The sequence below is a fragment of the Calidris pugnax genome, unplaced genomic scaffold (genome assembly GCF_001431845.1).
Source record: "Calidris pugnax isolate Ruff unplaced genomic scaffold, ASM143184v1 scaffold58, whole genome shotgun sequence".
Taxonomy (NCBI): domain Eukaryota; kingdom Metazoa; phylum Chordata; class Aves; order Charadriiformes; family Scolopacidae; genus Calidris; species Calidris pugnax.
The window spans coordinates 6,478,504-6,498,584 of NW_015090868.1; the positions used below are offsets into that span (position 1 = coordinate 6,478,504).

A 20,081-nucleotide genomic window follows, 5' to 3' on the forward strand; every position below is an offset into this window, starting at 1 on the left:
GCCTTTAATTTGACACAGGAAAGGCAGGCAGTAGGAAGACCCAGTGGGTGCCCAAAACGCAGCCTGTCCCATCCCATCACCTATTTTCACATTTTTAGGCACTGGAAAACAGCTAGAAGAGTTATTTCTACAGACCCCTGGCCTGTACAACACCATCGCTCTCCTTTCCTTTGGAAAATGGACCAAAACACCATAACATTCCCTGTCTTCCTTCTTCTGCCTTGTCCAAGGAACCCAAGGACCCCTATGGAGTGGTGCTGGGAGCTCCAGGACACCAAGGGGGGGACAACGAACAACCAGCAACTGACAACTGCCAACAACTGCCACCAGCCACCTCCAGGCCACTGGCCACCAGGGCAGGATGAAGCTGCACAGTGAGCACCAGCCCCAGGCCTGGAGCACCCAGCCCACCCCTGAGGTGCCAGGTAGGAGAAGTCCAGTGCTGGGGTATCCACCACTTCCCTGGGGAGATGTTTCCAAGGGCTGATTGTTCTCATTGCAAAAAATTTTCCTCTCGTGTCCACTTGGAATCTCCCCAGGAGTAACTCGTACCCATCACCCCTTGTCTTTCCTAAGAAATTCCTTGTAAAAAGGGAGTCTTCATCTTTTCTGCTGCCACCGTTGAGATACAGGAACATGGCGATAAGGTCTCCTCTAAGACTTCTTTTCTTAAGGCTGAACAAACCCAGTTCTCTCAGCCTTTCCTCACACACAGACTGCCCAGTCCTTGGATCATCTTGGTGGCCCCTCCCTGGACTCTCTCCAGCCTCTCCACATCTTTCTTGTGTGGCAGAGACCAAAACCAAGCACAGGATCCCAGGTGTGGCCTGACCAGTGCTGAGCAGAGTGAGGTAATGACTTCTTTATCTCTGCTGGTGATGCCCTTGTAGGTGCAGCCCAACATCCTGTTGGCTTATCTCTGCCACAGCAGCACACTCTTCACTCACACTAAGCTTCTTGTCCACCAGGACCCCCAGGTCCCTTTCCATGGAGCTGCTCCCCAGCCAGGTCAATCCCAGCCCATGCTGCACTCCTCGGTTCTGCTTCCCCAGGTGCAAGACCTTACACTTGTCCTTGTTGAACTTCATGAGGTTCTTGTGAGCCCACTCTTTAGCCTCTCCAGGTCTTCCTGCAGGATGACTCTCTCTTCCCAAGCGTCCACTTCCCCACTCAGTTTGGTGTCATCAACAAACTTCATTGGGGTAGACTTCATCCCATCATCCAGATCTCTTATGAAGATACTAAACAGTGTTGGCACAGTCTCCAACCCTGGGGGACCCCACGTGTGACAGGCTGCCAGTTTGGAAAGGAGCTACTGACCACCACCTCCTGGGTCTGTCCTGTCAGCCAGTTCCCCACCCACCACACAGACCACAACACACCAGTTTCTCTATGAGTAGGCAGGAGGGAACTGTGGGAACTTCTCGAAAGCCTTGGAGAAACCCAGGTAGACAATGTTCATTGCTCACCCCTCATCAACCAGCAGATTACTTTGCTGTAAAATTAACTTTTCCTTTTTTTCTAATACCCCTCTCTTTCATCTTTTTAAAAATAATAAAAAGGGGAGACCACCAGCTTCAGCATTTTCGTGTGCTTATTGATGCTGTTCCATATTTTTAGGAAGAAAACCAAATGTCTGTCTGTTTCTAAGCAGAGAACCGCAGCCGCGCTGCTTTATTGGAAAGAGCAGAGGAGCTGCTGGCAGAGAGAACGGCAGGTGGAGATCCCCTGGTACATCTGCTGAAAGGACAACTCTACTACGAGGAGGTTGTGCTTTCCTTCTTTTAAGTAAATATTATAAAGCTGACAATTTTCAATACCATGATGTCAGGGAAAGGTTTAAGAGAGTACACGCTGGAGAGCGAAGCCGTTGTGTGTACCTCACCTCACTGCCGCCTGTGTCTTCCCAGGGGTTGTATGAAGAAGCATTAGTACAATTTGAAAAAATCAAGGATACAGATTTCCAAGCCATGTATCAGCTCGGGGTGATGCACTACGACGGACTGGGCACTAACTGTGACCCTGTGAGTAACCTGGCTCTACACTTCTTACTTTTCTGTTAATATCCGCCAGTAATTACTAAGAACTTCTTTGCAAGCTTGATTATTTAGTTTAAAATAAACAGGTCTCCGATTTAAAATTAGTTTTATAAAGTACAGATGTTTACAACCCTCATTTAAGAGAGAGGGTTGTGGGCTGAAGAAGTTCTCAAAAATAGTTATAATGAAATAGATTTATCTGAAAAAGATACTAATTTGTATTTTAAAATACAACTTCTAAGGGTTTCGTTGTACTTTGTGTGGAAGCTACGTTGAAAAATTGCTAATAATCTGTTACTTTTTAATAAGCAGTGTATATAAATGTAAATAAAATGTATAAAAATGGAAATAGCTATATTTCAAAGTGTAAAACATCTGTTGCACAAAGATTTAGATCTGTTGCACAAAGTTAGATAATAGGAAGAAATCCTTTGCTGTGAGGGTGGTGAGAGCCTGGCCCAGGTTGCCCAGAGAAGCTGTGGCTGCCCCATCCCTGGAGGGGTTCAAGGCCAGGCTGGATGGGGCTTGGAGCAACCTGGTCTGGTGGGAGGTGTCCCTGCCCAGGGCAGGGGGGTTGGAACTGGATGGTCTTTAAGGTCCCTTCCAACCTAAACCATTCTATGATTCTACGATTCTGTAAGTTTAAGATGTGATGTTCATTTATGTAAGCACAAGAATATTTTTGAGAAAATTTTTATCACTGAAGAAGAGTAATATACTATCAGATGAACAGTTATAAGGAGATGTTCCACGTTAAAAATGCATTAAAAAATCTAGGGACTGTCTAATAACCAAAGACCAGCTCTGCTTTGGTGTGACCCTGTTCTCCACACTGCACAACCAGCACGTCTCAGCCTTTCTTCAAAGTGGAAAAAAATTACCTCTCTTGGTAGAAATGAGTGGACTCTGAGGCTCTTTATTTCGTCCTCTTCCCAGTCCTGAATGTAGTAATTAAAATCTCTCCATTTTAGGAAAAGGGGGTGGAATACATGAAGAAAATACTAGACTCGGATTCCCCAGAAGCAAGGCACTTGAAGTTCTCAGCTGCCTACAACCTCGGCAGAGCGTATTACGAAGGATGTGGAGTCAAGCGCTCAACTGAAGAGGCTGAAAGGTAACAGCACTCAGCAATTTGTCTTTATGAACGTTAAGATGCTGTCCCTTAAACTTTCTTTGTCCCCATTTTCTTAGGTTGTGGCTTCTTGCCGCAGACCACGGGAACCCAAAAGCAAGCGTGAAGGCCCAGAGCACTTTAGGAATGCTTTATTCCATGTCAGGTCTAAAGGATCTGAAGAAGGTAAAGCCCACTTGTACCTTTCGAGTGTCACGAGTCCCAATTCATTCTGAATTTCACAGGAAGAGTTCAGTGATAGATTTGACTCTGAAGGCTGCATTTTAAGTAGTGCTAGGGATTATCATCCATTTAAAGCTGTATGAACCGACGGCCAGAATCCCTCATTTTGACTCAATGGATGCTACCCAAGATTATTTTATTTTTAAGTGGGAATATCAGGGAAAAGGACAGAATGGATTTAAGTTTTATCAGCTTTGGTCACCTTCAGAAATCAAGCAGGTGTCACTGATTGACAGCCCTGACAGTAAATGAAGCAAGTTTATAAGCCTTAGAAGGATCCTGGTTTCATAGAATTGGTTAGGGACCTTTAAGATCATCTAGTCCAACCATCAACCTAACTCTGATAAAAACCATCACTAAACCATGTCTCTAAGCACTATGTCAACCCGTCTTAGGTGTCACCGATTGGCAGCCCTGACAGTAAATGAAGCAAGTTTATAAGCCTTAGAAGGATCCTGGTTTCATAGAATTGGTTAGGGACCTTTAAGATCATCTAGTCCAACCATCAACCTAACTCTGATAAAAACCATCACTAAACCATGTCTCTAAGCACTATGTCAACCCGTCTTTTAAACACCTCCAGGGATGGTGACTCCACCACTTCCCTGGGCAGCCCATTCCAACGCTTAATAACCCTTCCAGTGCAAAAATTTTTCCTAATATCCAACCTGAACCTCCCTTGGCACAACTTGAGGCCATTTCCTCTTGTCCTGTCACCTGTGACTTGGGAGAAAAGACCAACCCCTGCCTCTCTACAAGCTGCTTTCTTTTATGTCCAAGCACTTCTTGCAGGATGGTTAATGTAAAAGCTTTTATGTGAGAAAAGCAGCTGGAGTGAACACATATTCCAACTTTGTGCCTCTTGTTTAGGCCTTTTTCTGGCATTCAGAAGCGTGTGGCAACGGGAGCCTGGAATCACAGGGAGCGCTGGGTGTTATGTACCTCTACGGACAAGGTGTACGTCAGAACACGAAAGCTGCTTTGGAGTGTTTGAGAGGAGCAGCAGAACGGGGCAACGTCTATGCTCAAGGCCATCTCGTGGAATATTATTACAAAAGAAAATTTTACTCAACAGCCACTGCGTTAGCCAAAAGGTGAAGTTAATTTTGCTTTCTTTTTTATTATGGTTCTTCATGGAAGGCCACGTACCTCGGATTAAAATGATTAAATTTGCGCTCTTCTCTCTCAAACTCAAGAGACATTTGAGATAATGAATTCCAAGACCTCATCTTTGAAGAGGGAACAGCAAACCACAGGCAAAATTAATACTATAAGGTCCTCAATTATTCAGTACAGCTGAACTTTTCTTTCTGAGCCTGTGAAGTAGAACAGTCTCCAACTAGAATCCTAAGTAGACACCCACACTCCTGTTATTGTCCTTTAGCTTTCCATCAGTGGCTGGTGATGGGGACACAGACCACGTTGGCGTTTGTACCCCTGGACCACCAGAGAAGCACCTGCACCCAAAGTGGTTTCTGGCGACCACCTGCTGGTGTAGACGTGCTGGTCTGAGGCAGTGGCTGTGGGACACGCTGCTCTGTACCCTGGGATGGTTTGTGTATTGCAGAAATAGCAATTTCTGGTAGAGGCTGCAGCGTTAAACACAGCCCGCCCCTGGCTAGTTTCTGTATCTTGAACTAGTCATGGAGGAGAAAAGCAATGTTGGTGCCAGTTCCACAACATATTTTACTCTCTACAGGAGAGATGGGGAGGGACTCATTAATAGGGAGTGGAGCAATAGACAAGGGGTAATGGTTTCAACAAAAAGAGAGGAGATTTAGGTTAGATATCTGGAAGAAATTCTTTGCTGTGAGGGTGGTGAGAGCCTGGCCCAGGTTGCCCAGAGAAGCTGTGGCTGCCCCATCCCTGGAGGGGTCCAAGGCCAGGCTGGATGGGGCTTGGAGCAACCTGGTCTGGTGGGAAGTGTCCCTGCCCAGGGCAGGGGGGTGGAACTGGGTGATCTTTAAGGTCCCTTCCATCCCAAACCATTCTATGATTCTATGACACATTTCTATGACAAACCTCCAGAGCTGGCCAGTATACGTTAAAAGTTCAATCTGTCAATCAAATTATTAAATTGCTGAAAATAAGCTGCAGACAGACTAACGGACTGCTTACACCAGCTGCACACAACAGCATTCCAGCTTTTTGTGGTGTGTTTGTGAACACAGCTGTTTGTGAGCCCGGACAGCTGCAGCCTGTGTACACCACTGGGCAGTGGCACCTCTGGTAATTTGTAGTTGAGCAGTGAATGCTGTTGCTGAAAGGGATGGTTTTCTCTCCGAACTGCTGCTTTTCTTTCTCTTGCACCATAAGCAGACCACGAGCTATTCAGTCTGGTCTTGCTTTTCTCACCTGGAATGCAACCCCTCCAGTCAGTGCACAGTGCACTTCATCAGCTGTAACTGTGATTGCAGAAAATAGCAATGAAATCCCATCCTGCAATACCCTGTAGCCAGAAATTACAAATTCTGAACCCAAAGACACTGCCACCAGACTGGGAACGGCTCCACTCAACGGGGATTGCAGTTGGCCTTGAGGCAAAAATCTCATGTGGTATCAAGCATCAATATCTTTTCTGCTAGGGTTTGTCTCTGCCTTTTGTTTGTCACATTATATACAAACATTATATGATTATGCACAGTGTAACCCTGACTAGTATTTGGAGTCTGGATTAGCTACTGGTACTTGACAGTTCTACTTACCCCTTGCTACAGGACGTTCTTGAATTCAACTGTGCTGAACTGGAATTCTTGCCTGACTTGCCTGGGCATTATATGCATCAGCATCCTGCTGGGTATCTTTTGGAAAGGAAGGCAAAAATGCTACGGATCAGGAAAGATAAAAAGAGGCATCAGGTTACTGCTATTATATTTGAATGTTCTTGCTAATAAGCCTTTGGCTTTTTTTGCTTTGCACTACTGAATCTGCTAATGGGACTAAATGCAGTGGGAGAACACTGCTCTCAACACACTGAAGTGACTGAGCAGGCACCACTGGCAGAGCATCACCCCAGAACAATCTGTCATAAACACTTAATTTGTAGGGAGCAGCTCTGAACTAAAATGACTCGCACTTTTCTTTCTTTTTTTTCTGTCAAGTCCGTGCCTATTTGACACAACAAATAACTAAAATGATGTGTGAAGCAGCATGTAATTACTGTTTGGTATCTGGAAAGGATGTGGGGCTTGAGGGTTTCTGTTCTAAGACAATAGTTATGAAAAAAAAATAATCTATTTCCACTTAGAAAATGATGTACCTAATGTTATAGCAACACCACCAGGTAATTACAGCCTGACAGTTAATGCTCACTTTGTCCCTCTGATTCTTAAAATGATTCTTAGTAAAAAACAACGTGCTGAAAGTAAGGTGAGAGTGAGCAGAGAGATGCACGCAGAAGAAAGAGGATAATTGAGCTGAAACAGTGGTGAGCAGTCGCTGTAAGTGGGTCTCACAGCCTCAGGCTCTCACCTACCTCCCAGATCTTCACATTCCTGTGATTTGCCAGCACCTTCGTTAAGACCTCAGAGCTCTGGATTCATAGAATGGTTTGGGTTGACCCTTTAAAGACCATCCAGTTCCAACCCCCTGCTGAGGACAGGGACACCTCCTACTAGATGAGGTTGCTCAGTCACATGCAATAGGAGTTCTGCCTTTCTTCCACATATATGTTAACTTTCACAAAGTCTTTTAATAGGAAAAATTAGCATAAAATATGCTGCCTGTTATAACTAGTATAACTCTAGTGAAAGGGACTGCAAAGGCTACAGATTAGTTGGCTATTTAATATCACAATATTCAAATAAGACTAACTTCAAGTCAGACACTGAATAGAAGAACCCTCACCAGGCCACTGCGTACATGGGAATTCCAGCTTATTTTGGATAATGAAGCAAATGGAAAGAAGGGACCATCAGGTGATACACGGGCTGAAATGATTACTTGAGATGGCATTCTCTCACCTGAGGCTGTCAATTCCCCAGCAGGATTACGGAGAACGAGGACATCGATGTGGTAGCCAAGGTCACGGACTGTCTTCCTGCCTACGTAGCCAAGGGGGTCGCTATGGCCACCTTCTACTTGGGCAGGTGCCTCCAGCTCGGCCGGGGCATCCAGCAAGATCCAGCCGCTGCCAACGAATATTATTCTAAAGTAAGTCAGGCAACTCTTATCTTACAGGCTAAATTATAGCTCGTGACGTCGAGTCAGACCTTGGGTTTGACTATTTAAACTCACTGTTTGGTTAAGGACTCCAACGTTATTGATGTAGGAAAAGAAAATGATCTGTGGAAGAAAATGAAGAGTGATAGAAGTTTATTAAAATTACTAAAAATAGTCCCGAAAGCACAGTCTGCCCACGTGCTTAATGAAACAACGCACTCTGCCAAACAATAAAAAAACCCCTGTGATAACCACCACAGCAAAGAGCTTGGTAACGTGCAAGATAAATTAGCTAAACAATGTGAATAATTTTATCCCCAGACAATTTGCTGTCTTTGTTTCAAAATGAAAAACTGTAGTTTCTCCTCTAAGTTCTCTAACTAAATTACAGTCTTCATTAACGATACTTAAATCAGGCACAACTGGTTGTCACACTTATTTTTATGTTTACATTTTTAGCCACAGCTGAGGTTCCACTGTTACTGATACACAGGGGAAAAAACAGGTTCTGTTTTTTGAAAGTTATAAAGTTGGAGTAAAATTTATTGCTTGAGGAAAAAGATCAATAATGGCTTCTAGAAGATGAACCCGCTAATTAGTACCAGTGATGCCTAAAGGTGCAGTCGAGGCAAGAGGAATAATGCCAGTTGAAGGGAGCGTAACGAGGCTGGATCTGTGCCTCAGAGAGACTCTGTGATTCCTGTGCCTGTAGAGACCATTTGTTTCTGCAGGTAGAATACCTTGATGGACAGTTACGGAAAGGATAAATTATCAAATGGCAAGTTTTCTGGCTCCTTACTCAGGGAAACCACTGATACCAGAGGCCAAGTAGAGGAAGGTCTGGTGTAACCACCATAGCTGAAAGAAAATTACAGCTTTCACTCTTCATTCACTGGCCATAGATGGAAACTGATCTAGAATTAAAATCATGTTTGCTTTTTTAATTAACTCCTCCGCTGGGTTTTTGGCCTGCTATTTTTAGTCAAGTACACTCCTTTTACAAAGTGTGTTTTGCTTCTGTGGCACCAGAAACAGGGATTTAAAGCTGAATAAATGAACTCTTAATATTTTAACAAGTTGATTACCTCCGATAACACCAAGAAAATGTTATATTGACAAGATACAATTTTGTTTCAGTGAAGAATGAGACCTCCCTATTCTTGTTTTCCAAGGCATGCCTTCTGGATCCCAGCGTGGCTTCTGACCTGGAGCTGGCAACTAATCTTGGGAGAATTTAGCATTTCCTTTAACTGTGACTGATAGGTAAATATATTTCCTTACAACAAACCAGCTTTAATTTCCAGCAATTACAGACTGTTCATCACTCACTGCATGCTTCTCAACTTTCTATAAATTATTACTTAAGACAATTTAATGGTTCTTTTTTTACCTAAAAAAGAGAAAGCAAAAAGCTCACACTCTTAGCTCATCTTGGTTGAAGGAAAGGCAGACTTTTTAAAATGGCACTGAAGACTTACAGTTTATTGAGGACATTTTACTGGGACAGATGTCCTGTGTTTTCTCCATGTCATACTGCAGTATACCACATGAATCAAGCCAAAACCAAGTAGAAATGGTTTCCTTTTCTGCAGCTTTAGTATTTAAACATTAAAATTGAATTTTCTGAGAAGCTTGAACCCTACCATATCTAGTTTTCACACACAACCCGTTCTCAGGTCACGACCATTTTTAGCTCTTACCTTGCTAATGGCCTGACACTTTCCATCACCTGCTTTTCTAACGCATCTGGATCTACTTACGTGTCTTAACACATTTTACTCTTGGCCTGCAGAGATCCAGAGCTGGGAATTGGCCTGCGTGACACTAAGCTTTACAGTGCAAACCATGTCAGCTTCTAAGACCAGAAGCTACTACTTACAGAACTGTGGAGAAAAAAGGACAATTAGCATGGAAACATTCAATAAAATACATGTGTTGTTCGCCCAAGTCCAGTTTTCCTCAATTCTTATTTGTATTGCACTTACGCTGCCTCTGCATTAGAAAGAGCTGAAAGCCTTTTTGCTGGGGTACATGTGCCTGAGCAGCATCACGCTGAGTCCTTCATCAAAAGATACTTTGATCAACCACTAGTGAATGCTACTGATTGCTCTGCTCAACTGGCACACTTCTAAATACCTATTTACTTGTAACACCTCCTGTCTGCAGAATTTGGCTTCCTTCTTGGGACCGCGCCGTGACTTGAAGACTTCTTTGGAACTGCTGAGAGCAGGCAGCTACCTGTTAGTAAAAACACTGATTTAAATACAGAAAACTGATTTTATGTGCCCTAAACTACAGCCAGACCTAACAGTTTTTCCGACAGCACAACTGCACTGGAATTAAAAGAAAGTAATGAGTGTCACCTAGGGATTTTTGATGATGTTTAATTATTTAGATGTGCATTAAGACCATATTTTACATATTTTTACATAAATTAAAAAAAAAAAATACCAAAGACATAGTTTTTCTTTCCTTGTATAAAATAAGGGAAAGATTCGAAGGTTGTTTGAAATTGGGGTATTTGAATAAAACAGCCCTGAGTAATATCAGGGAAGTTATTAGAATGGTTTAATTAAATGTCTACTTAATCATTCATAGAAGCAGTTCATAAGCACTAATCTGTGAGCTAACATTTAAACACAGGCATTCTGTTAGGACATACCAGTTTACAATACAGATTTTCGACACAGACTTTGTCAAAGTTAACGTAAATATCCCTTAACGAAACCAGCGCTTGCCAGACTCCCTCCTCAGGTGTCAGTACAGCCTCGTTAGCAAGTACCACAATCAGGTTTTTGTTATTTATTGCTTACAAATGCTTCAAACGACGGGAAATCTTTGGTAAAAACAAAAAAAATCGATAAAATTGTCACAATAGCTTTACATGTAGTATTGCACGACAAGGCTTTTTCAATACACAAGAGAGAAAAAAAAAAGGGAATGCTGGAATCCTCAGCGAGGAGATTAGAACTGTACAACATTCATTAGGTTACCACTATAAGCAAAATTTCTTTTCATAAATGTTTAAAATATTTTCTGGTTTCTTTCAGCTTATATGAACATTTATTTTTCAATCTATATTTGAAACAGAAGAGTAGTCAAATAGAACAATTTAAATAAAAATTGGCAACTATACAGCATCGTTTTGTCTACCCTACTACAGCATCAGATCTTTTCAAGTCTGTTTACTTCACAAAAAAAAAAAAAAAAAAAACACAGGACAAACACTGCACGCCTGGTCTCTCTCGTCAGCGGGAATGCTGGAATCCTCAGCGAGGAGATTAGAACTGTACAACATTCATTAGGTTACCACTATAAGCAAAATTTCTTTTCATAAATGTTTAAAATATTTTCTGGTTTCTTTCAGCTTATATGAACATTTATTTTTCAATCTATATTTGAAACAGAAGAGTAGTCAAATAGAACAATTTAAATAAAAATTGGCAACTATACAGCATCGTTTTGTCTACCCTACTACAGCATCAGATCTTTTCAAGTCTGTTTACTTAAAAAAAAAAAAAAAAAAGAAAACTCAGGAGGAAAGAAAAACGCTAAAAATAATCATAGTCCTCAGCCCTCTATGGAAAAGAGGAAATAAGTTTCATGTCTATTATCGGACATAGACATTTCTCTAGTGGTCCAAATTGTGCAGATTCAAACCTAAGTGGCATTAAGCTGCTCTAAATGAGCTCTCAGCTCGGGACACAGTTCCGTTAGCAGCAGTTCCAGCAAAACCTGGAAAAAACAGAAGAGAGTTCAGGTGAGTGCAGGTGCCAAAGAGGGATTTCTCTCTCCTTTTTGTCCCAACCAACAGCAGAGCAGTGGGACCTTCAGAGGGCTGCCATGTCCTAACGGTGAGCCTGTCCCCGAGCTCTCCTCCCCCAGGATTCTCCAAGGTATGTTTATTTCTCTCAGTTAGATGAAGAAATTAGTTTGCACCTTGGGCAGGAAGTTAGATGCGGTAGAGGATCTCTTTTAGACAGAAGCGATACTGGTTTTGGAGCGAAGCAGCTTTTTGCTATTCAAAATTAGTCAAAGGATAGAACCAATTACATTTTTTCTAACTTATTTTAATAACAAAAGAGTTTCCCTTCCACACCAAACACCAGCCCAATATAAACCTCTGCAAAAACACCCCCTTCCCCAGGCTTTGAGATGGAGTGAGCAGAGCACAGGAATTCAAGGGACCATCAAGTGCAAAGACAAGGCTGCTTTTCTGGTTACTCACGTAGAGCAGATGCTTGTTTGCCTTTCTCTCCTGCAGCGCGTTGAACACTTTCACCACACCGTGCCGGGCGTTTTGCTGTCCAACAAGACTCTGCAGAGTATCTGCAACAAACACAAATTCAGCTTATATTGTTTGATTTACGCTGGGCAAAACCACCACACCTTCTGCCCATAAATACACCAGGAGGGGAAACAAAACCACTGCACCTCATAGCCCTTGGTTACAAAATACATCCCTTTCACCAGGCTTTTAAAAACGCACAGGGAACTTAGGTCCCAGGTTGAAAAAAAACACCTTATTCTCCAGTTACACAAGTTAAATAACAGCCTCTGCATCACAGTTACAACATTTTGGGTGTTTTATCATGATATATAGAGTATCTTTTCAGTTGTTCACCTCGTAGAGTGAAGTCTAATAGGTTATTAAACCATTCACTTAAATGCCCCTTCAGCCACAAAAATGGAATTCCTACAACAGTTAAAACAGATTTAGCACTTTAATCACCTCTCAATCTTCACAGAAAATAACTTCTCGCAAGTAATCAGATAAGAAAATTCCAAGTCGATTATTTACATTTTGGATTAAATTAGAGAATAAATAGGGGTCTGACGTTTCATCGTTAACTTCAGATGCCTTCAGCTGTGTCCTGGCACATCTCTCCTAACTCAGAAACAACCAAAGCCCCAGAGCAGCCAGGGAAGGGTATTTATTGTAGGTAAGCAGGTGAGTACAGAACAGAGAGAGTAAGCCCAGAGTTGTTTGTTTACACATCAAATATTTTCCTTGTGTGCCTGCTGCTATTTTTGAAGTAAAAGTTGATTAAACCACCTAATGTAAGGGGGTACCTGAGGTATCTCAGTGAAGCCATAAAATAGCTCGTTAAAGTCCCTTCTATTCAGCTGGAGGGGAGATAAGATTCCCAGTGATGTTCAAGTGCGTTTCCAAGGGCTAAAGGGAATGTATTTTGGTTCTTCCCAGTTGGTGCCTCTGGGTTTGTGATCTCCAGAATTATGTACCTGTCCTCCCTGTCCTGTGAGTGGGGCTGGACACAGCACCTCAGGAGGGTCCCCCAGAAACGTGCCTGCTGAAGGGGAAGCTGGGAGGGGAGGGCAAGCAAAGGAACATCCTGGAAACCCTCCTGGAAACCCCTCTCAATCTAGGGGTTCAACCTTCTGTCCAGGCTGCGGGTCCCTCTAACATTCCATGCCCCAAAACCTCGTATCAGGAACAGGCAACACCGCACCACACTGGCAGTGGGGAGGGAGGGGGGAGAGCTCCCTCTTCAATTTTGAAATATAAGAGGATGAAATAATTGGGGTGGTACCACTCTCCCTGTTTGTCAGGTAGCTCCAGGCAGCAGAACCTGCTGGAATTTGCTCTCAGAGAACCAAAAGAGAGTCTTGACCTCACTCAGACTCCTCGATGAATATCACAAACAGAAATAAGAGCAATACTGGGTTTTCCATCCACCAATAATACTCAAATCCATGCCCTTCACCTCCCTGAAAGGAGAGGCAAAGAGTAAGGGCAAAATTATCCTTATTTATGCAAATAACCATAATTTACAACTCTACAGGCAAAAAACAATCTCAAATGCAACCAACAGGCTTTGATTAACCCGTTTCCTGACTAGTTATTAAATCCATGATGGAGCAGAATGGAAGTCATCTCACCTGGAATGTTTTCAAGTAGTTTTTGCTGTGCTCTCTGTTTCGTCTCCTGCTTTTGTTCATCGCTCTTGGCTCTCGGGGGCGGTGCCAGCTTCCCATTCGGCCAAAAAGCATCCCGAAACACACCGATGTAGTAAACAAGCATCGCTTCACTGAACATCCAGTGCACAGTGTCACGGATTTGCCTGGAAAATGCAGAAGGGAACACGTCAGAGATGGTCTTCCACTGGTTTTATGCAGATTTATTCTTTTCACTCCTGAAAGCAGTGGAAGCGATGCTCGTTTTCATGTAATTATCCCAATTTATCTGAGCTGGTTCCACCAGCATCACAAGAAGCTTCCTTCAGCTCTGGGTGCTCTAGGATCTAGGTCACTTCAGATATCAGACAGATGTGGAGAAGGCTACATTTCAATGTCATCCACAAACATATATAAGTAGTTACAAGCACTACATTGAAACTGGAGGTGATTCTGCTCCACTCTGGAGAGACCCCCTGGCAGTGCTGCCTCCAGCTCATGGGTCACCAACATCAGAAGGACATGGACCTGTTGGAATGGGTCCAGAGGAGAACCATGAAGATGCTGTGAGGGCTGGAGCCCCTCTGCTGTGAGGACAGGCTGACAGAGTTGGGGGGTTCAGCCTGGAGAAGAGAAGGCTCCGGGAAGACCTTAGAGCCCCTTCCAGTCCCTCAAGGGGCTCCAGGAGAGATGGGGAGGGACTCTGGATCAGGGAGGGGAGCAATAGGACGAGGGGGAACAGTTTTAAACTGAAAGAGGGGAGATTGAGATGAGATCTCGGGGAGAACTTCTTTCCTGTGAGGGTGGTGAGAGCCTGGCCCAGGTTGCCCAGAGAAGCTGTGGCTGCCCCATCCCTGGAGGTGTCCAAGACCAGGCTGGATGGGGCTTGGAGCAACCTGCTCTGGTGGGAGGTGTCCCTGCCCATGGCAGGGGGGTTGGAACTGGATGGTCTTTAAGGTGCCCTCACACCCAGGCCACTCTATGATTTGAAATAACTTCGTGAAAACAGAAATCTAGTTTCAGATCTGTCAAAAATCTTCATGGGATTGTACAATAAAGCACAAACTAATAAAAGCCATTCAGAGCCAGGCTGTTCAGAAAAACAAGACAGCAAGTCATTTTTGTTATTTATGTATGTACAAATTAAATCCCATGAAATATTGTCTTATTCCAAAAGCGAAGCCCTCTGTAGGGGGAAAAATAAGGAAATAGATAATTTACATATCTGTGTCTTCTCTAGTCAACATAATGTACTTGTAAATTGAGCTGTGGAAAACAAATGCAGATTATTACAGACAACACAATGTCTAGATTATTTTTTTTTGAGCAATTCTGCTCTCAGCCTTTTTTTTTTCCACAGAGCAATGAAGCACATTCAGTTAAAGTAACAGCTACTTACTTGTTGATAGTTCTTCCAAAAGTGACTTGTACTAGTGCAATTAACGTTTTTCTGACCCACTTGAACACTAGAACAATGAAAAGTGACAAAAAATAAAGATCAAGAGGTTAATATCATTAGGGAACACATGATCATGGTCCAAATCTTCTTCCATGTCACCCCCACCCAAAACCCACCCCACTCCTACAGTTATTATAAGATTATTGCTTACTTTTACCTATAACTAGCTATAACCTATAACCACCTGTTACTGTAAGAGTTTACTAACTGTACATCAGTCTCATTTTTCTTGCTGCTTTCCCTGTACTGATTGCTGTATGTTTTTTAATTCTTGTGGATTATATAAACAAATCTGTCATATGCATTTATAGTTCATACTGTAAACTTTTATGTTTAGGAATATTTCAAGTTTATCGAGCCATACAACTACCCAAAACCCCTTTTCTACTAGAGAAAAGAAAACCCCTAAAAATTCACACTTTTTATACCTACTAGTGTAATGTTGTACACACAGCAGCACCCTTACAATTCTGAAAGCTTTTTCACTCAAATAAACCAAGCAGTTGCTTTTCATGCCAAATAAAGGAAAGGAATGGGAGTGCTTCCTCGTAATTACTGGTTAATCAATCTTTCATGCTGTTCTCTATCAGCAGGAGAAAGTCTATATTTGGAAGATGCATCTGCCATTTTTGGAAGGTGCTGCATTTTGTAATAGTTACCCTGTAAATAATTTTATAGGGTTTCAAGTGTGACTGCACATTCAAACAGAAACAAAAGCAGTTTTCTTTATTACCATTCATTTAGTTACATAAAGGAGGAAAAAAAAAATCATCTGGTACTGAAAGATGCCACAATTCTAGCATCTTTTCCACTATCTAAACTGTAGAACTAAAATGCAGACGTAATACACTTAAAAAGGACATTAAAATTATGTTGCTTTGTCAGTGACATGTTCTGTAATAAAGTCATCTTTCCTTCCTCATGATTCATACATTCTAACATGCAGCCTACATACAGAAAACATGCTTTTGTACTTCTCTGGATTTTCCAGATTTTTTTTCAAATGAAAATCTTCAGAATATTGAATGCAGATGCTCTCCCTTACCAGTTGTATTTTTACTGCCATTTTATATTAGAATCTCATTTTTGAATGAAAGCATCGAAGTTAGGAACTACTGAAGAACAGCTCTGTTCCAAACAAAGAGGCTATATAGATTGCAAGAACATTTTCCACTTATTGAACCAGCAGAAAAATCCCAATTACAAAGTGTCCCAGACTTCTCAACCAACAGACCCCACTAGCAAACAAGCAGGTTCACATCTTACTTCCTCGCAGCTCAAAGATCTCTCCAATCAGCATGAAACATGGTTCAGCAAGAGAGTCCCTTTTCCCATCCACCTCCTCTCCGTAGTCCGACAGGTCACTGTCCTCTTCTGTTTCTTCCTAGGGAGAGAGACACAACATGAATAGGTGGCTGCTGCTCCCCACCCTTCTTCCAGAACAGATTCACTCACTGCCATGCCCTGGGGAAGGAGCACAGCTGGCCCTCGTGAGAAAGGTCATTAGAGCCACCAACTCTGCTGCTGGCAAGGTCTGGCAAATAGAAACCTCACCAGAGATTTTGGAAAGGGATTGCACTTCCCAGTGGCCAAGAGCAATGAGGACACGCTGCACTGCTGGAGTCATTGCCACTGCTAGATCTTCTGCCTGCAGCCTCGCCCCTGTAAACACCTCAATGTTGGGTGGATCTACCCAGATTCGTGGGGTCGGCTGCCTATATTACCCTGCCAACACGAGCTGGGTAAGGGAAAGGAGGTGATGTGGGAGCCAGGTACTGCCAGGAAGCTAGGGAGAACTGTAAGGAGGAGATGGCACTCAGAAATGTTGGTCATTGCAAAGCCTTCTCTGACACGGCAGCCATGAAGGACATTCAGGATGGGGAGCCAGCCAGCTGGAGCTGTTTGCAACACTAGGAAGCAGCTAGGAAGAATCTGGTTATTGCATCTGGAGAAGTAGGCAGCTTGCTCCCCTGGAGAGCAGACACTGCTGCCTTTTCACTCTGAGACACTGGCCCAGGTTGCCCAGAGAAGCTGTGGCTGCCCCATCCCTGAAGGGGTTCAAGGTCAGGTTGGACGGGGATTTGAGTAACCTGGTCTGGTGGGAGGTGTCCCTGCCCAGGGCAGGGGGTTGGAACTGGGTGATTTTTAAGGTCTCTTCCAAACCAACCGTTCCATGGACCACTGCAGTTTTGGCAGTGTCATTATTCAAGAATGAAGAGCAGACAGTGGGTTGTTTCTCAGTGTCACGAGGATCATCTTCAGCACCAGAATTACACCTCCTTCCACTACTCATGGCAGCCACCACATCCCTTTGCTTCCCTGGCATCCCTTGCCCTCCTGTGCTTAGAGCAAAGCTGCAGCAAGACAGGCCTGACCCCCACTGAGGCTGGTGCAAGGACCCAGAATCCAGTTCAGGAATGGTCAGAATGGTGTGCAAACCAGTCCTTTCTTCAGTCCTGATTTTCAAAGAAAACAGTCATCTCTTCCTTTGCCTTCCTTATCATTCCACCATTTAACACTGTTGGGTTTTTTTTCCCCCTCTCATGATCTAGTCTGGAAAACCTGCTTCGTGGCTCTATTTCTCTTGCATTATTTTGGTGTCTGTCTTGGCCGTATTCTTTTGGTCACAATCTTTTGGTCATCCCTTGCCTGTCATTTGAACTCCGCTATACAGAGAGTATCCTACAGTCTCTCAGCTGTACATCAGTTTGTCTTACTCCTTCCTCACACCCTCCAAATCCCATGTAAAGCCCGTCACTGAGTGGCAGAGCACTGGAAGAGGCTGTCCAGGGAGGTGGTGGAGTCTCCTTCTCTGGAGACATTCAAAACCCGCCTGGACACGTTCCTGTGCAGCCTGCTCTGGGTGGACCTGCTTTGGCACAGGGGTTGGACTAGATGATCTCCAGAGGTCCCTTCCAACCCCATGTGATTCTGTGACTGATTTCAGGTACATTTCCAGTCCCTGAGTGTCTATAAATAGTAGTCCATAAATAACTCCAGAGTGTTGCATATTCCAACACACATATATCCTGTACCCTGCACTTCCTGTGTCACATTTGGCATTTTCTCTGGCACTGCTCAAGCTGTCACTTCTCTCCTCATAACAGAAAGAAAAACAGAAAGAAAAAATCCCACTGAAGCACATGATAAACATCAACGTAGACTTCCCTTTTTACTGACTCCCTCAGCTTGAGGAGGCCCCAGCTTTTCAAGCTTTCTGCCAACGGTAGGCTGAGCTGTGACCGAGGGCAGGGAACAAAGAGCCAAACCATACTGACAAGAAAAGCCACACAAGGAAACCACAAATGATTACCCATCTTACCACACAAACACACAAATTCACTGGTGACGAACAGAGTTTTCCCCAGGGACAGAGTCTAGAGCAAACTCCAGTCTCACTCACTACCTTCCTCTGCTTAATAGGCTTCTTGGCCCTTTGTTAGTTTGAGAAATTCTGTTTTTTTTAATTTTTCATAGTAGACATCATTCCACATTTTCATTAAGCACTTGGGCAACAGAACAGAAAATAAGCTTACTGAATTTGCAGGTGAGCTGACTGAGTTTGGAGCTGAGCCCACAGGGTTTCATAAAGACAGATGCAGAGTGGCAATAACTCACTGTGTAAATGCAGGAAACAAAACAATTTATATTGATAATACTACAGGAAAAAAATCCCAGGGCCACACTGCTGCGGAAGAGGCAAGTGTAAGTACCACGATGTTTAAGCAGGAACACTGTTTGGATGACATATATACACAGAGAGATATAAAAATTCTTTTCATGCATTTAGGTAAACCTAGTGGGAGCATCGTGTTTCAAATTTTAATCACCACATTTCCAAGAAAAATACATATAATCGGGCAAGACCAGAGCAAAACCATAAGGAGGAAATAAAACATAACCTAACAAAACCTAGGAGAAATTGGGGCTGCTCTGTCTAAGAAATAAAAGAATAAGAGACAACAGGAAAGTAGTAACTCCTGATAACTGAGATGATGTTGGCTGCAGAGAGGAGCAGAGCGAGGCTGGCTAAAGGAGGGAGATTTCGGACAGACAGTAAGAAAAGTTTCCTAACCATGAAGACAGCTGAGAACTGGGACGTGCTGCCTTGCTCAACTGGAGAACATCAGTTACCAGAGGTTTAAAAACACACTAGACCAACATGTGGCAAGAATTCTGCCAGCAGAATCAAGTCTGCTTGGAGCAGGAGAACAAACCCCATGACCTCTCTGAGGTCCCTGCTCTATTTTTCTGCTGTTCAGTCAATCCTCATCATTTAGTAAGTGCAATGAGAAATGTAAATTCTTACACCACAGTGCATTTTCTATCCATTAACACTTCATAAACCTAAAACCCCTTCCTCTAGATTATATCAACCGTGTTTTTAACTCTGATTTCGTTTTGGTCTTGAGAGCTAAGAAATATGTTCTAAAGCTGTTCCTGTCCAAGGAGCTGTATATATAATAGATCGGAAATTGCTGCAGTATCTCATCTTGAAAACAGCACTCAAGAGGTAATATTCTTGCTCTAACACATATTTGAAAAGCATGAGAAGAGACGTAAAAGGCAGAGAGAGCACTGTACGAGAGCACTGTCTTCTACAAAGTCCAAAATACAAACTAAACCAGGAATTGTTAGTTACAAAGACAACACAAATCTAACAGCTTTGTAAAGCATGATTTAACACAACTAACACCATTAATGACCTTGTACCAAACGATTTAACCCTCGTTTAACTGCTTTAGTGAATTATCCAAAATGCTATCACCAGGCAAGACAGAGCTGATCTAAAAGCTCACAAAGCTCTAAAGCTCACACTGAAAGAAAAGGGTGCCCAAGAAAAATTAGAGCTGATCCCAGACCACCTCACAATCCCCCTCCCTCTGTTTTATCGTTATTTTGAAACTAGGACTACTGATTCAGAGGGTGTAAGTTTCCTACACCCCCTCCACCTGTGTTCTGTTTCCTTAGGGAAGGAAGGGAGGGAAGGTGGATGTGATGCAGGATAGTTTTGCTGCATTTGCACAGTACATGGAAAAATACAGTCTAGCCAAAATTAAGTTCCTAATCCCACAAGTAACAAGTACGAAATAATATTAAATTTAAACTAAGAGGTTGTGTTCCAACTCCTCTGCTGCCACATTCTCTGCAC

General features: G+C 43.1%; 2 protein-coding genes across 2 annotated transcripts in view; one reads left to right on the top strand and one right to left on the bottom strand.

Annotated features, from left to right (window-relative positions):
* The first annotated feature begins 335 nt into the window (after nt 1-335).
* On the top strand, nt 336-9,916 carry LRP2BP (LRP2 binding protein). The gene is made up of 9 exons (XM_014945522.1): nt 336-425; nt 1,655-1,767; nt 1,911-2,024; nt 3,011-3,153; nt 3,231-3,336; nt 4,264-4,487; nt 7,380-7,545; nt 8,727-8,817; nt 9,347-9,916. Exons 1-8 carry the CDS (start codon nt 362-364, stop codon nt 8,790-8,792), a joined length of 996 nt encoding a protein of 331 aa, XP_014801008.1. The 5' UTR covers nt 336-361; the 3' UTR covers nt 8,793-8,817; nt 9,347-9,916.
* Nucleotides 9,917-10,813: 897 nt separating this feature from the next.
* SNX25 (sorting nexin 25) overlaps nt 10,814-20,081 on the bottom strand; it is an 81,971-nt gene continuing 72,703 nt past the window's right edge. Inside the window, exons 15-19 of the mRNA XM_014945519.1 lie at nt 16,196-16,313; nt 14,870-14,936; nt 13,456-13,637; nt 11,783-11,883; nt 10,814-11,289 (exon numbers count right to left, since the gene is read on the bottom strand). Of these exons, the coding sequence (XP_014801005.1) occupies nt 11,215-11,289; nt 11,783-11,883; nt 13,456-13,637; nt 14,870-14,936; nt 16,196-16,313 (543 nt within the window). The 3' untranslated portion in view covers nt 10,814-11,214. The remainder of the gene's footprint in view (nt 11,290-11,782; nt 11,884-13,455; nt 13,638-14,869; nt 14,937-16,195; nt 16,314-20,081) is intronic.

Excerpts from the sequence above, each read along its gene's own strand:
- LRP2BP (XM_014945522.1), top strand. The coding sequence starts at position 362 with ATGAAGCTGCACAGTGAGCACCAGCCCCAGGCCTGGAGCACCCAGCCC. Across the intron at positions 4,488-7,379 it reads GCCACTGCGTTAGCCAAAAG|GATTACGGAGAACGAGGACA; the intron begins GTGAAGTTAATT and ends ATTCCCCAGCAG. Across the intron at positions 7,546-8,726 it reads CCAACGAATATTATTCTAAA|GCATGCCTTCTGGATCCCAG; the intron begins GTAAGTCAGGCA and ends TTGTTTTCCAAG.